General features: G+C 55.4%; 1 protein-coding gene across 1 annotated transcript in view; it reads right to left on the reverse strand.

The window, feature by feature from the left end:
- Positions 1-797: 797 nt before the first annotated feature.
- TRPM2 (transient receptor potential cation channel subfamily M member 2) overlaps positions 798-14,674 on the reverse strand; it is a 45,150-nt gene continuing 31,273 nt past the window's right edge. The window contains exons 20-32 of the mRNA XM_036769327.1: positions 14,359-14,542; positions 13,837-14,018; positions 11,702-11,834; positions 10,542-10,629; positions 8,694-8,781; positions 7,814-7,965; positions 7,602-7,678; positions 7,123-7,224; positions 6,496-6,582; positions 6,185-6,290; positions 3,801-3,902; positions 3,176-3,292; positions 798-1,832 (exon numbers count right to left, since the gene is read on the reverse strand). Of these exons, the coding sequence (XP_036625222.1) occupies positions 1,707-1,832; positions 3,176-3,292; positions 3,801-3,902; positions 6,185-6,290; positions 6,496-6,582; positions 7,123-7,224; positions 7,602-7,678; positions 7,814-7,965; positions 8,694-8,781; positions 10,542-10,629; positions 11,702-11,834; positions 13,837-14,018; positions 14,359-14,542 (1,544 nt within the window). The 3' untranslated portion in view covers positions 798-1,706. The remainder of the gene's footprint in view (positions 1,833-3,175; positions 3,293-3,800; positions 3,903-6,184; positions 6,291-6,495; positions 6,583-7,122; positions 7,225-7,601; positions 7,679-7,813; positions 7,966-8,693; positions 8,782-10,541; positions 10,630-11,701; positions 11,835-13,836; positions 14,019-14,358; positions 14,543-14,674) is intronic.

Here is a 14,674-nt window from a genome sequence, read left to right on the forward strand (position 1 = left end):
GAGCCCCCCACCTACCAGGGCAGCACACTCCCCTTTGGGCCAGCTCTCATGTTCGCTTCGTCTCCCTGCATCCCCCACTGCAGAGTCACCCCACGACTAATCCATCGAAGTTCAGAGATGTTCCTCAGAAGGCAAGTGGCCACCAGTTGTCAGTTGTCCACATGGCTGCTGTGGTTATGGTCTTCCCACCTAACACCCATAGACTAACAATGAGACCCTGGCTGTTAGCATCCACCAAGGAAGAGAGGGAACACACCAGGTCTGAGGGGGCCATGGCAGGCCAGTAAGAGGTCTCAGAGCTGGAATGTGGGTCAACAATGAGAAATGGGGAATGTTCCAGGAATGATGCTGGATCATGGGCAGCATGGCAGGAATGAGATGAGAGTCAGGGATTCCCTGATTTAAACCTAGTCAGCTTTGGGAGGTGGGGGAGAAAAAATGTCAGACCAGGCATGGAGTCTTGCAGAGAAAGGGGTTCCAGAGAAAAGCTCCAGGCAGAGTTGTGCATGGCCCTAGGGGTCAGAATGCCACAGATCTGTCCCTTCTGAGTCACATCAGGCAGGCATGTGGGTTGGTGCTGTGGGATGAACTTGGGGATTAGAAGGAAGGGTCTTGTGAGTGGCTCAGCCTGAGGGACGATGAGCTGCAGCCAGGTAGCCCCTGGCTCTCCTGCCTTCTGCCACGTCAGGGAAACTGAGTCCACAGAAGTTCAAGGACACCCTTGCCCCCAATTCGAACCCATGTTTATCCTGATCAGCATCTACAGGTCAACCCAAATAGAACAGGGCAGCAGCGTGTGAGGAGGAACCAGTGAGCAGGTTTAATATCATGTCTGTTACCAGGTCCCCCATCCTCAGAATCACTTGACCATGGCAGGTCTCATGAGAGGACAAAAAGAAACTCTGAGGAGGCTTCATTAGGGCCCTCAGGATCTGGCCTCTCTCATAGGGACCAGCCCACCCTGGGACACTCCTTGCTTATGACAGTTTGGCACCTGCTGTGGATAGGGAATGTCCCCAGACCACAGGCCTAAGACTCCCCGGGGGGTGCCTGGAGGTGTTAGATCCATGCTAAGTTCCAGCTACAGACAGAGGCTCTGGGGACAATCTCATGAGAACATGGAGCCTCCTAGTTGGAGGGCCCTGGGCAGGGGCAGGGAAGATGCTATGGAAAAGAACAGAAGGGTGGCACAGGCTGGAAACCAGTGAGTCTCTCAGGTTAGCTTCTCCCTGGGGACTGGAGATGGTGAAGAAAGGGTGTGCACCTCCCCTGAGGACATTAGCTTAATTTCTGCAGAGAAGACAAGCCCTTGGCCCTCCCTGTCCTTCACCCCAGGCCTGGGTCTTAAGACTGCTCCCCTTCCCCACACCCCAGCACTACCATCAATGCCTCCTGGGCAGTCTGATTGCCAGTCCAGATTGCAAGGAGACAGAGTATGGCATGGAAGAGGTCAAGACCAGCCCTCTGAGATGGATTCCAACATTTCTGCTGGCGTCTGGCCCAGGTTGGCACCCTGCACCCCAGGAGTCTCAGTCCCACCTCTGTGAGAATAGGGGTGAGTCCACAGGGGCTGAGTGACAGAATGAACATCTTTCTCATCATGGCAGGTGTGGAGATCATTGGACCAGACGGCTCATTTCTGGCCAATGAAAGCCCAACCCTTTGCTGTCCTCCAGTGCCAGGGCACCTGGAGTGTTGGTCCAGCCTTAGTAATAGGCACCAAACAGGGCGGAGGCTTTCTGAAGGATCTCCTTGTGATTTGCATAGAGTGGGATCCGCTTGTCAACCACCTGCCATCGGATGGAGACCTCTGGGTCGCAGACTTGGAGATGCTGGAAAAAAAAGGAGGCAGCTGCTTATCACCCGAATCCCTCTCCTCAGTGTCCCAGTCCTCCCGAGTCAACTTTCACTGTACAGTTTTGTCCATGGGATGCTACCTGCCTTTCCTTGATCCATTTCAAACTAGCTCCTCCACCTGCTACAGTGCAGGACACACTATGCTTCCCTGTCCTGCATCAGAAATTCCCAGAGGGAGTGCGCTCCTTCACTGAGCAGGTCTTCCTTGGTGTCCTCACCTAGGACCCTCTGCCTCCTCTCCATGACTTTGCAGGGCACATCCCCCATGCCTGGAAGGCCTGTGCCTTCTCTCATAATCCCTGGCTTGCTTCAGGACCCAGCTCAGCACCGCCCTCCACATGTAGCCTTCCCCAGCTGCCTGCACCCCTCCTCCTGTCACCTTGCATCTACTTTGTACCTAACTGCAAGGTATAGGCTGTCTCCTCTCCTCACTCCCTCAGGGCAGGGACTGTTCCTTTTTATCTCGGTATTCCTAGTGCCTAGCACAAAGCCTGGAACATAGTAGGCACTTAATGAATGTTTGCTGATTGACAAACCAGATTTGTTAAAGAAAGCAGTCCCCTCTGCCTTTTAGAGAATGAATCATCGTTAAGGCAGCTCAGAGGTGCTTGCAGCACCAAGCCAAGAACTGCTGTATTGTCCCGCCCAGACATCCCTGACATCACCAAGCCTCTGCCTGTGATCTCTGTCTGCAGCTCATCATCTATCCTCTTCTTTGGCCAAGCCACCCATTGGACACATCTGCCACCCACCGCTTCAGTGTCCTCCTTCTCCAAGTCACACCCGCATGCTGGCATCCCCACTGTGGGGCCATCATATGAGGCTGTCTTTGGAATACAAGGGGGTGTCCGCCACCCTTCCACCACATGCCAGTCATGGATCTCATCCCATCAAATCTCAGTGAGACCTGTGAGGTCCAAATGACCTCTATCTGTCAAGACAGCAATGCCTTCGCCTTTCTTGGTGCCCATGCTGGGAGCAGTGGCATGTGGGCACCCAAGCCCTCCCCATCATCTGCCATAAATTAGTAGTCATTTCCATCTCTTAATTCTGCCATTTAGTCTCTAGGGGACCTGGGACCCTGAGCCTCAGTTTCTTCATCTGTAGAGTGAGAATCTCAATCCTCACACCACCAAAAGGTTTTGAGGAAAGAGACTGTTCCCCCACCAGGCAGGACTCAGACCGTGCTGCTCTTGCTGGGAGAAGCAAAGCCTCCAAGAGCTTTACCAGCGAGACTCAGCTTCATCGGCCAGATCACACCCTGGTGATGTTTTCACAGACCTTTGGGGGAGTGGAGAAGGCATCAAAAGGCACTTACAGAATTCAGCCGCTTCAGTTCCAAGTCATTCTGGTCCTTGAAGTGAACACTGATGGCAATGGTTTCTATCCAGGCATTATCTGTGTTCCTCGGGTCATCGACATAGCCTTTATAGACCTGGGGAGGCAGAGCAGGGGAAGGGGATCGACAGTTTTGGTGAAGCATCCACTGTGTGTTGGGGGCTGTGAGGGCCACGGGACTTCTTCCTAGCTCCATTTGCACCCAGTGGCCCAGGGCCACCACCTGCCTTGTCATCTCCTCACCGGTTTGCCCACCTCTAATTCCCTCTTCTCTAATCCGTGTTCCACAGCTCGGCAAAATTAACCTTCCTCTTATCTCACTAAAAGCCTGGGGCTCATATACTTCCGTGGCTCCCCACTGTCATCTTAATAAAGCCCCAATTCCTTATCCTGCTCATCATGCCCCTCTCCAACCTTCCACTTTCCCTCCACTCTGAGTCTAGCCAGGCTGACCTTCCTGCTTTCCCCCTCCCCAGGACTTTCCTCATCCCCCATGATGATGTCTCTCTGGTAGTCTCTACACCCTCCCAACCAGCCCTGTCTATGAGCCTTCCCAGACCACCACCTCCTACCCACTAAAGCAGGGACCCACAAGGCCACCCTACCTCAGCACCTTGCTTCAGCAGTGTCTCAAAGTACTGCCAGAATTCCTGGCTCAGGATCCTCTTCAGTTTTCGGGGCAGCATCTCACCAGGTTCCAGGGATCCCTGGAAAGAAAGGGAAAATTACATGCAGCTGGCCCATCTCAGTCCATGACCAAGGGGGCTTTACAGCTAACTGAACAGCTTTCTTCCAGCATCCCTGTCTTACAGAGGAACAAACCAGGGGTCAGAGAAGCAAAAGGTTTGCCCACAGTCACACAGCTGGTAAATGTCAGAGCTAAGACTGGAACCCAGAACTCTGCTGGACCTTTTCTTCTTGAACCCAGGATCATAGAACTGGACTTGGCAGGAGTCGCAGAGGCCATTTTGTTGAATTCTTGCCCAAGACTTGACTCTCTTTGGCAACATTCTTAGGACGCAGTCACCCAGACTGCAGGGAGATTGTCCAAGGCAGCCTAGTCCCCTCTAGGGCAGCTGCAATGCACCAAATCACAGGCAAATTCAGGGTCAGACTAAGAATTTAGAACCTCAGATAGAAGGGACCTCAGAAGCATCTAGTCCAGCCTCTACCTGTCCAAGAATTCCCACAATATATTTGACAAGTAGTGTGAGGTTCAGGACCTGGAGAGAGAGAGCAGCCACCTGACAAATGACTACCCAGACCCCAGCAACAAAGAGCCCACCACCTCTTGGGACAGCCACCCAATAGGTAACCATCCAATCCCCAGTGATGAAGAATCTACCACCTCCTGGGATAGCCACCCAACAGGTGACCACACAGACCCCAGTGACAAAGAGCCCACCACCTCCTGAGATAGCCACCCAACAAGTGACCACCCAGATCCATGTGACAAAGAGGCTGCCACCTCCTGGGGCAGCCACCCAACAGGTTATCATCCAATCCCCAGTGACAAAGAGCCTACCACCTCCTGGGGCAGCCACTTCCTTCTATAGTCAGGGAAGCCTTGCCTTTTGAAGCAGCCCTGCAACAGGAGCAGAGACCTCAGAGGTGGTCGTTAGCCAGAAACGAGGCTTTACAAGTAAGAAATGGCAGAAGGGCCCAGAACAAGGTCTATGGAAAAGTGGTGAGTAAAACATTACATCGCACAGTGGAGAAAGCATGAGATTTGGAGTCGAGAGGACCTGCATTCAAATACTGGCCCTGCAACTTAGTACCAGCATGACCTTGGGCAAGTCTCTTCACCTCTGTGGCCTCAGTTTCCTCATTTGTAAAATAAGGGGGTTGGGCTAGATGACCTCAAAGGTCCTTCCAGCTCTCGAGCTGTGCTACTACAATACCAAGGCAAGGAATGGAGACTAACATAGTCAGAGAGAGGAAAATGGGCTGGGATAATCAGGTCCTGAGAGTCCTGAGCTCCTACGAAGGATGAAGAGCAAGATGTGGGAAGTGTGAGCACACAGAAGCAGGCAGAAGATCGGGGGCCAAGGTCAGAGAGAAAGATTCAAGTGCTCACTCTTGAAAGTGCTATATTTCTTAGAGGCAGGGCAGTCCAAAGGGTGACCATGCCATTAGGGGCTGAAGGAGAATGGAGGAGGCCATTCAAATTTGGGGATTAGGAGGCCAGGTGATTATAAGGGACCATCCAAATAAATTCTGCAATCTCCAAGACCAATGGCAAGAAGATGGGTAAAAAAGACTGTGAGCTAGGTCCTACGTCCATCAAAAATGCCAGAAGAATGACCTGGAAGCTGATTTGTGACATCCACGAAGATGAGAAGGGGATAAGATGAGGCCCCACATTCACTCTCCCCTCCCATAAGGTCCCAGAGAAGAAGAAGTGCTTTATTCCCTACCCCCCATTAAAGTTCTATTTCAATTCCTCACCAAGACTTGGGAAGACCCAGGATCTTCAAAGACATCCCAATGGAGGCTGTAACAATGGAAGGGCTTTGAGAATGGGCCCAGTTACAGACCATAGCTGTCTGCCAGCTGAGGACCAGAAAGAATCACCCCCTGGCTGACCACAGGGACATGGACATTTGGGCCATGGCCACTCACAAAGACAACCTACCTGAGGCATACAAGCACTGTCCTCTACCCTTGCAGAGAGGCCACATCCCACACCAATTAAGTCACAGATCTGTGAAGAAATCACTCTGCCACTAATACTAATGAAGTATTGATCCCTCACCTTTCACATAGGTCTTTTTGCCTAGTGAGCATTCAACACATATTTGTGAAATGAATGAGTGAATGGATGAAAAACTGAAGGAAGGAAGGAAGGAAGGAAGGAAGGAAGGAAGGAAGGAAGGAAGGAAGGAAGGAAGGAAGGAAGGAAGGAAGGAAGGATGGAAGGAAGGAAAGAAGGAAGGAAGGAAGGAAGGAAGGGGCATTGACATCGACCAACTGGCCAATGGCCACATACCCCCGGCAAAGCCCAGTGTTCTGACAGGGCATGCTTGACGACCAAGATTTCCAGCATCTTCTTTATGCTTTTTCTACAAATGGCACCATCTTGATTCCGCCGCCAGCTGTAAGAGAGGAGAGATGCTTACGCTGGATCACCCCAATATCCCAGTTTACTCCCAACCACCAAACCTGGAAAGAATTCAGGAAGTTTACTAATGGGGGTCTCTCCATTCTCCTCAGACTTCCTTTGAAGTACAGAATAAAAGAAGTTGGTAATTATGTTCCTAGCACCATAGAAAGGATGCCAGCCACCATAAGGCTACTCACCGTGTGATAACAGGGTGCAGGGCATGGTTCGGTCCGAAACAGCAGAGGCTCCCTCTGCCTCGTAATCCCGTGCGCCCCATGGGATTCCTGGCACAGGGAGAAAGTGTGGTCAGCATAGGGCCTTTCCAGAACAGAGTGCCCAAGGTAGACCCACAGATAATGGAACACCACCTTCTTATAATGGGTTTTTGGCTTGAAACAATGGAAGCTGCCTCTGCCAACCTCCTGCTCTGTGGACACCTCTTTTGGAGAAGCCCTGGACCAGCTCAATTGGGGGGTGGGGTGGAGCATCACAGATGGCCTGAAGCATGTGGCAACACAGCCAGAGGCTAGAGGGCCAGGAAGATCCAGGTTCAAGACACTTTAGGAAAATCCCCAGCCTCTCATTGCTCTAGGCAGCTTTTTAAGACTATTAGCTGCAGAAAACGTGCCAATCTGCCCTGGTGGAGGGAGTTCCCTCACATGAGAGTTCCCTGCTCAAATGAAATCAGAGCTGCTACCTTTTCAGAAGGTGGCATCACCCGCTGGAGAGCGAGGGCCGCGGGGCGGGGGGAGGCGGGGGGGGGGGGGCGCTGTGGCTGTGCCTGCGCTTGAGGGCCAGAGTGCAAGAAATCCAAGGTGACTCACAGCGAGAGCCCATCCTGCACCATGTAAGGTCCGTGGAAACTCTGCCTGTTGATCAGCCCGTCCATGGTGTTATAATTGATTCTAGACAGAGACTCCAGAGAACTGAAAGACAGAGAAGAGGCAGGGCCTGGGGGCTCTTGGGGCGGGGCCTCCCAGCAGGGCGGAGCAGGGATGGCCAGGAGGGGAAGCCCCATTTCCCAAGATGGCTTTAGCTCCCTGGAGGACGGAGGACTCCAAGCTGGCCTGATAGAGCCAGGAGTGATCACCCACCCTGGACACCCTGGGCCAGTCGTGGTAGTAGGACCAGAATCCCAGGGTTGGCCCCAGCCCTCTGGGTGACCCGCCTCCTCCCCACAGGACCATTGGCATACTCCAGCCCCGCCCCCACCCTGCCTTCCTGTGTCCATCCCTGTGCCCCCTCTCCATCTGGAGGCCTGGCATCCCGCAGAGCGCAGGAAGCTCATTGCCAGCTGACTCACTTTCCCACAGGGTCTGATGTGGCTTTCTCCTTCCTCTCCGCCGTGTAAAAGGGAGGATCATAGATATGGAATTCCTGCTGTGAAGAAACCTCTTTCAACCAATGCTCTCACCAGACCCAAAGGCTGGCATCTTGTCTGGGCCATTTACCCCCAGCTCCCTTGGATGGCGGGCACTGAGGTGGCCTCTGCCCACTCTGCCCTGAGGCCCTTACCTCCCAGGGCACCTTCTCGTTGGGCACTGGGAAGCGCATGACGGTGGAATTGGGGTACAGGAGATGGCGGGCATTCACATGGTACAAGTCCTCTGTGTCTTCCTGTTTGTCCCCTGGGTCATACTCCTTCCCTTCTGGCATCTTCCTGGACACTGCGGGGATGGAGGGAGAGTGCAGGCAGATGTCTCAGGAGTCCCCCGCCCAGGACTCTGGAGGCCTCACCCCCTTAGGTCAGGTCCTCCCATCATTCCTTGCTACATACACACACACACACACACACACACACACATACACACACACACACACACACATACACACGCACACTCTCAGAACATGTCTTCACCTCCACTCCTAACTGTTCTTTGTCCTGGAGCCTTCCTTCCTTCCGGGGGACACACTCTGCCTCCTGTCACCTCACCCTAACTCTGAGCCCCCAGGGCTCACAAACTGTCCCCAATCTTCCAGAACTTCTGCCCCATCCCCGCCTCTGCCGGCCCATAATCACAGTGAGCATTTAGACAGCATTTAAGGTCTATAAAGTGCTGCACAAATATGACCTCATTTGATTCTCACGACAACCCCGGGAGGGGGCGGCTATTATTATTCCTACTTTACAAATAAGGAAACTGAGGCCAGGTGCCACTTCCATAATCTTTCAGCTAGTAAGCGTGAAACTGGGCCGGCTTCCAGGTGGCCAGACCAGAGCTCTTCCCTGCCCCCGCCAGGGTGGGAGACCTTGGGCACTGATCTCCATTGCACCCTCATTAGACTATCAGTGAAGTAGGGAGAGAGCTGACTCTGGAGCAGGGGACCAGAGTTCAAATTCTGTCCCCATGCCCATTCCCAGTGTACATTTGGGCACGTTGCCCACAAGACTTACCCAAGACGGGCACGTCCTCCTCGGAGCCAAAACCATTGTCCCTCAGTGCCCGGATGATCCAGGTCAGGGCCTTGGTTGACTGGAACATCTGACCAAAACATACCAGGCAGCCTGGGTGAAGGGCCTCCTCCGCGCCTCCTCCCAGGCACCAGCAGGCCCCATTGGGATGGTCTGAGCCTTGGGGACAGCACTGGGTCAATTCAGTCCTGTTCCTGACTAAGGCTGACCACTGCCCCAAGACATTAGCTCAACTATCCCTGAGAGCTGGGGCCCAGGTCTGAGGGCCCACAGCCACCTCTCCTGTCAGCCCCAGTGAAGGCCCCACAGATCCACAACATGGGTACCTCACCAGACCTTTGGAGCTCCTCAAGAAACATGACTCAAGACAGCACTTTCTGGGCCTGGAAGTGGCTGGCACATGTCCCTCAGCACCCCTTCTCCCCCCAAACCCAGAGAAGAGTACAAGGCAGACAGAACAGGCCTCAAGGACATTTGGAGCCCCAGAGGAACAAGTCAGGAGGGTCACCTCCAAATCCAACCAAGGGTGACTGAGTCCCTCCCAAGGTGGGTCAGCCAGGTGCAGGGGTCACCTGGTGGCCAACGGTGTCACTGAAAAATCACACTCTGGATGAGGCCCATGGTCCCTCCAGCATAGTGTCTGTGTCTGCCCTAAAGTGGGGGCAGGGGTAGGACCAGAGAGGGTCCAGCCTCAAAAATGAGGGAGGCCTTTCCCAAGCTGACAGTGCGCCCTCCTCATCCATTCTATGCTCCAGCCAATGGGCCTTGATATTACCTGTATACAGCATCCCTCCATGTATCCCCTCTGGCTCAGCCTTCCTGGTACTTCCTGAATTCTCCCACTGATCCCACCTCCCTCCCGTGCCCCAACATTGGAGGGGCTGATCTGGCTTATGTCCTTCGCTTATCTATGGTCCCGGCTGCCTTCTCTAAGTAGAATGTAAGTCCCTTGAGGGCAAGGCCTTATCTCTGTCTCCACAGGATGGCTGGTGCATAGTGAGCACTTCAGCATGCCCCCACCGCCCACCCTCGAGTCCTGCCTAAGCCACAGAGCTGTGACCCCAGATGCCTGAGGCAGTGAGATGGAGGATGCCTGGGCTCCTGCCAGCTCCAGCTAGGAGATTAGCACAGCACCTGGCACACAGTAGGTGCATAATGCATGTTTACTGAGCCAAAATGAGGAAGCTATGAAGGAAAAACATTCCAGGAGGTAGGTGCCCTGGATGAAGCTGCCTGTCCTCACCCTAGCCAACACACACACACACACACACACACACACACACACACACACACACGCTCATTGTGCTCTGTGCTTCCCCTTCTGACTGAGGGTAGAGATCAGTCTCCAACTTCCCCCCTCCTGCCCACCACAGCCACAGCACCAGCAGAATGAGGAGCTCAGGCTTCCTTCTCAGTGAGCACAGTTGGGCACTAGCCCCTTCTCAGAATGGCCCATGCGAGGCAGCCAGGGGAGATGCTGAGGAGATTCAGGAAAGCCATTGTTCAGAGGGACTCCCCAGCATCAGGGGCAGCAAAGGAGGATGACCCAGGACAAGCTGGGAGCACCTGCGTCCCTAAGGTGGGCAGCACAATACCTCACTGCCAGGGCGTAGGCAGGGCTCAGCTCCAGAGGGGCTGGGGGGAGGGGACGAGTCCCCTCCTTGAGTCCTGTTGCTCAGGGACCTTCCAAGCCCACCCCTGATCCCCTCTCTGCCCCAGGCCAGAACTCCCTGTCCTTGTGCCCACGGGGTCTCATGGCTGAACCAATGCCCCGTGTGTCCCAGAAAAAGTTGAGGCCGCCTGCTCCTGCCTCAGAGGGTCCTGGCTCACCTGCTCTTCCAGGTACCCCAGGCGCTGCTCCACAGAGCCCATCCTTTTCAGGTGATCCAGGTCCAGCAGGTCCATCATGATGTCAATCCTGAGACAGAGCACGCACCCCCTCCCTCAGAGAGGGCAGGTGCTGGGCGAGCACATGGCACAGGTGGCTCTGGAGCCCTCGTATGGTCAGGCAGGTGACCCGCCCATGTCGGGAGGACCCACTTCCTCCCCAGGACTCTGCTGTGGCCTCCCCTCCCTCCCCACAGCCCCACTGTGGCCTCCCCTCCCTCCGCAGGACTCCACTGTGGCCTCGCTTGCCACGCCCTCCCAGTCCTTGTTCCTCCCTCTCATTTCTTGGGTCTGTCAGTCTCCACTGACCCCAGAACCTCTCAAGCTGCTCTGTCCTTCCCTCCTCTAAAACATGTTCCTGGAGCTGACTAAACAAATGAGGAGTATGAAGAAGAGAGTGCAGGGTCTGAAGGAGCCATGCTTTGCCCCAGAGAAGAGAGAGGAGGAGCCTCTCCTCTCTTCTTTGCAGAGGTCAGGGACCACAGGGGCCAAACACGGCATTGAACGCCAGACCTGGCCGACACTTGGTTAGTTTTGTTGAACCTTTCCCCACTTTGTTTCTGCTTTGTTCCAAGGGACAGCTCTCTGGGAGAGGGCCTTGAGAGGGGATGTATTACCCCCTCAAGCCCATTCTCTGGACACAAGGCCAAGATCCAGCCCTGCCTTCCTCCCTCATCTCCAGCCCCACTTGCCATGTCCCATGCCCACTTGAGACAAGCATCCTGTGTCCATCTGCCCATGGGAATCCTCAGCTCTTAGAGAGCAGGTACTGGGCCTTCCTTTCCTTTCCAGGCTGCCAGGAATATGCCAGGCTCTCAATAAAAGGTGTGGGAAACCCCAGAGGGCCTTTCTTTTCTGTGCCATTGGACCCTGGTGACTCTCAGCCTGCCAACCTCCTTGCCTGGCACCCCTGCTCAGGGGCTGGCACCCTGCTGACCCTCAGTGCCAACCTGCCTGCCTGGCAGCCCTGCTCAGAGGCTAGCACCCTGGTGACCCCCAGTGCCAACCTCCCCGCCTGGCATTCCTCAGGACCCAGCACCCAGTGACCCTTGGCCAGGCTGCCTCTGCCACCTGCCTGCTCCCTGCTCAGCGTCTGATCTTACTTATTGCCCATGTCCTCGATCTTCTGGTCCGTCCTTTGCTTGAGCTGGTACTGCTGACTCTGCAGATAGTTTTCCTTTAGGTAGATCTCCCAGGAGAGCAGAGTGGCCTCCTCATTCTTCTCCAGCTTCTTCTCTGTTGGGAAGGAGGCAAAGAAGGAGAAACCAGCACTTCCAAAGGCCTGGGATATGCCCATGCACCCCATGGCAGCCCCACCAGGGTCTGGCTGGTGGGTCATGCAGCCCAGGAACTGGGGAAGAAGGGAGAGGGACCATGCACAGAGATCAGCTCCCATCTGAGAAGTGTCCAGGACCCTGGAGCAGCCCTACCAGCTGCCTGTCCTCACAGCACCAGGGTCCAGACAAGAAAGTGGGGTGAGAGTCCACAAGGGAGCCAGGCTTGGTTCAGTACAAGCCCAACAGGCCTCTTGTGGGCCTGGCACTGTGCTCAGGCTGGGGACCCTGGCCCAAAAGACCCAGGCCCTGCCCTCTAGGGGAAGGGATCACTGAGAACCAAGCTTGCAGACAAGGAGGTGTCTTCCCACCAACAATGAGGCAAGAGAGAGCCTAGAGGCCTGGGAAGCTAAAATTTAAAAAGACATGGGGGTGGGGGAGTGGGAATCCTAGAGGATTCAGCCCAAACCTGAAAAGCTCTGGCACCCAAACTGCCAACCACACATGCCCAGTCAGGTTCAGCAAAGGGCCCTTCCCCTCAGCTCCTCCCTTGCTGGGGCTGCCCCACTGGCTTCCCAGAGCCCAGATGCTTTCATTGCCCACTGCAGGTGCCTACTCCAGGAAATCTCAGCCTGAGCTTCCCTCACACAGCTAGCATTCTCCCCACGTCCTCAGGGGGCAGGACCTGGGCTCCAGCCATTGGTTAAGGGGTAACCCGAACCCCCTGGGAAGAAAAGGGAGAAGGGAGGAGGGACCTTTCGATGGGAGATGTGGGAGAGCTCCCAGGTCCTTCACTTAAGGAGAGGTGCAATGCAAACCACCTCCTCTCTCCCCCAGCTCATCCCCTTCACCTTCTTTTTATATGTTGTCTCCCCATTAGACTGGAAGCTCTGTGACAGCAGGGACTGGCTTTTCTCTTTCTTTGTATCCCCAGTGCTTAGCACTGCGCTGGGCACATAAGACCAAATAAAAGCTTGTTGCCTGACTCACTGACAGGCCTGTCTTTCCTCCAGAATACCATGATAGAACACCACTAACCCTAACTCTCCCTGCTTCCAATATCTCCCCAGTCCAGTCCACCCTCCAGTCAGTTGTCCACATGATTTCCTCCTGTTTAGGTTGGACCCCATCACTCCCCCACTCCATTAACTGCTGTGGCTCTCTACTACTTCCAGAATCAAACACAGTCTGCCCTTCACAGCCCTGCCCCCTGATCCTATTCCAGGTTCGTTCTCTCCCACTCTCTCTCTCTCTCTCTCTCTCTCTCTCTCTCTCTCTCTCTCTCTCTCTCTCTCTCTCTCTCTCTCTCTCCCCCTCCTGGCCTGCTTGCTGTCCCTCACACACAACATTCTACCTCTTGCCTATGTAGGTGTCTGTGCACAGACCTCTCCATGGTTGGGATGCTCCCCTGCTCCCCTCCTTCTCTTAGACTCCCTCCCTTCCTTGAAGGCTCCTCCCAGGGCCACCTTCCCCGGAAGCTCCCCCCCCATATCTCCCTCTTCAACGGGGTGACCTCGCCTTTGTGAGTCTACATCCGTGTTTTCTCCCCAGTAGACTGCATGCTTTCTGCAGCCAGGGCTCCCCGCCTGGGAGGGTGAGGATGGGGAAGAGGCAGGGAGGGGACCCCTGCCTGGACTGGCCATCAGGACATGACTCCTAGACCCAACGCCAAGGCTGCTCTGCCCTTCTGTCTGCCTGATTGTCCAGCCCACCGGCAGGTGCAAGAGAGAGGAGGAGGAGGGAGCACCATTTCTGAGCCCTCTTGGACCCACGGGCCAGAGCCTTTGTCCCGTCCCTCAGAGGGCGGCCCCTCCCCGTGGCGTGGACGACGGCCAGTGTGGCAGGCACAGGCATGTCTGTGGGTGTGAGCACGCGTGGACATACGCGCCTGCATTATGCACGTGCACGTTCCTGCGCGATGCCTCGTGCTGGCTGCGTCCTCGAGCGCGCTTCTGCGCACTTACTCAGCTGCTTGTGCCTCTTGGCGGGCTTGCCCAGGATGACTCTCTTGACAAACAGCTGCAGGTGGTTGAATAAGATGAAGGGTGGGGGCGCCGGGGGCCGTCCGTGATATTCCTCGATCAGGTCGTGCCGCTGGAACTTCCAGATCTGGTCCGTGTGCTCCTGGACCTGCTGGAACGTGTAGCTGGGGCGGGGGGAGGGGAGCAGCCGGTGACCCACAGCCCCGCGACCCCCTCTGACCTCTTCATTCCACGGCCGCCGGACACCGCCAGGTCAGGCCGCAAGGGTCCCGAAACTGAAGCCCCGAGAGGGGACATGTCCCGGCCATGGCTACCCAGGCTCCTTCAAGGCGGAGTGGGGCTCCCGGGCACCGCCGCCAGGTGCCCCGGCTCCCAGCCCAGCACCCTTTGCTCTAGCTCGCACACGCCCCCTTCCATGTGTCTCACCCAGACCCACCCATGCTGCTCCTCCCCTTCACCGCCCCCAGATCCGTGGGGTAGGGACAGCGGCCGGCCGGGGCTCACTTGAACATGGCGATGAGTAGGTTAAGGAGCAGGATGTTGGTGAAGAGCAGATAGAGACAGAGCAGGATGACCGTCAGCCACTCGGGGAACACAGGCTTGTTGCTGACCTCGCTGCTCTCAGGACACTTGGGCTTGTAGGGGTCCGTTCCATTGGGGCTGCACTGCTCCGGATTGAAGTTCACCCCTGAGGACAGAGCCGAGCGGAGTCAGTGGTCAATGAGAGCGGGAGCTGCCAAAGTCAAACATCCTAACCCGCCGTCGAGCCAGAAAGCTGTGGGGAGGCCCATTCACCTCTCTGGGTCCTTTGAGGCAGGGC

Source organism: Trichosurus vulpecula, chromosome 7 (genome assembly GCF_011100635.1).
Source record: "Trichosurus vulpecula isolate mTriVul1 chromosome 7, mTriVul1.pri, whole genome shotgun sequence".
Lineage (NCBI taxonomy): Eukaryota > Metazoa > Chordata > Mammalia > Diprotodontia > Phalangeridae > Trichosurus > Trichosurus vulpecula.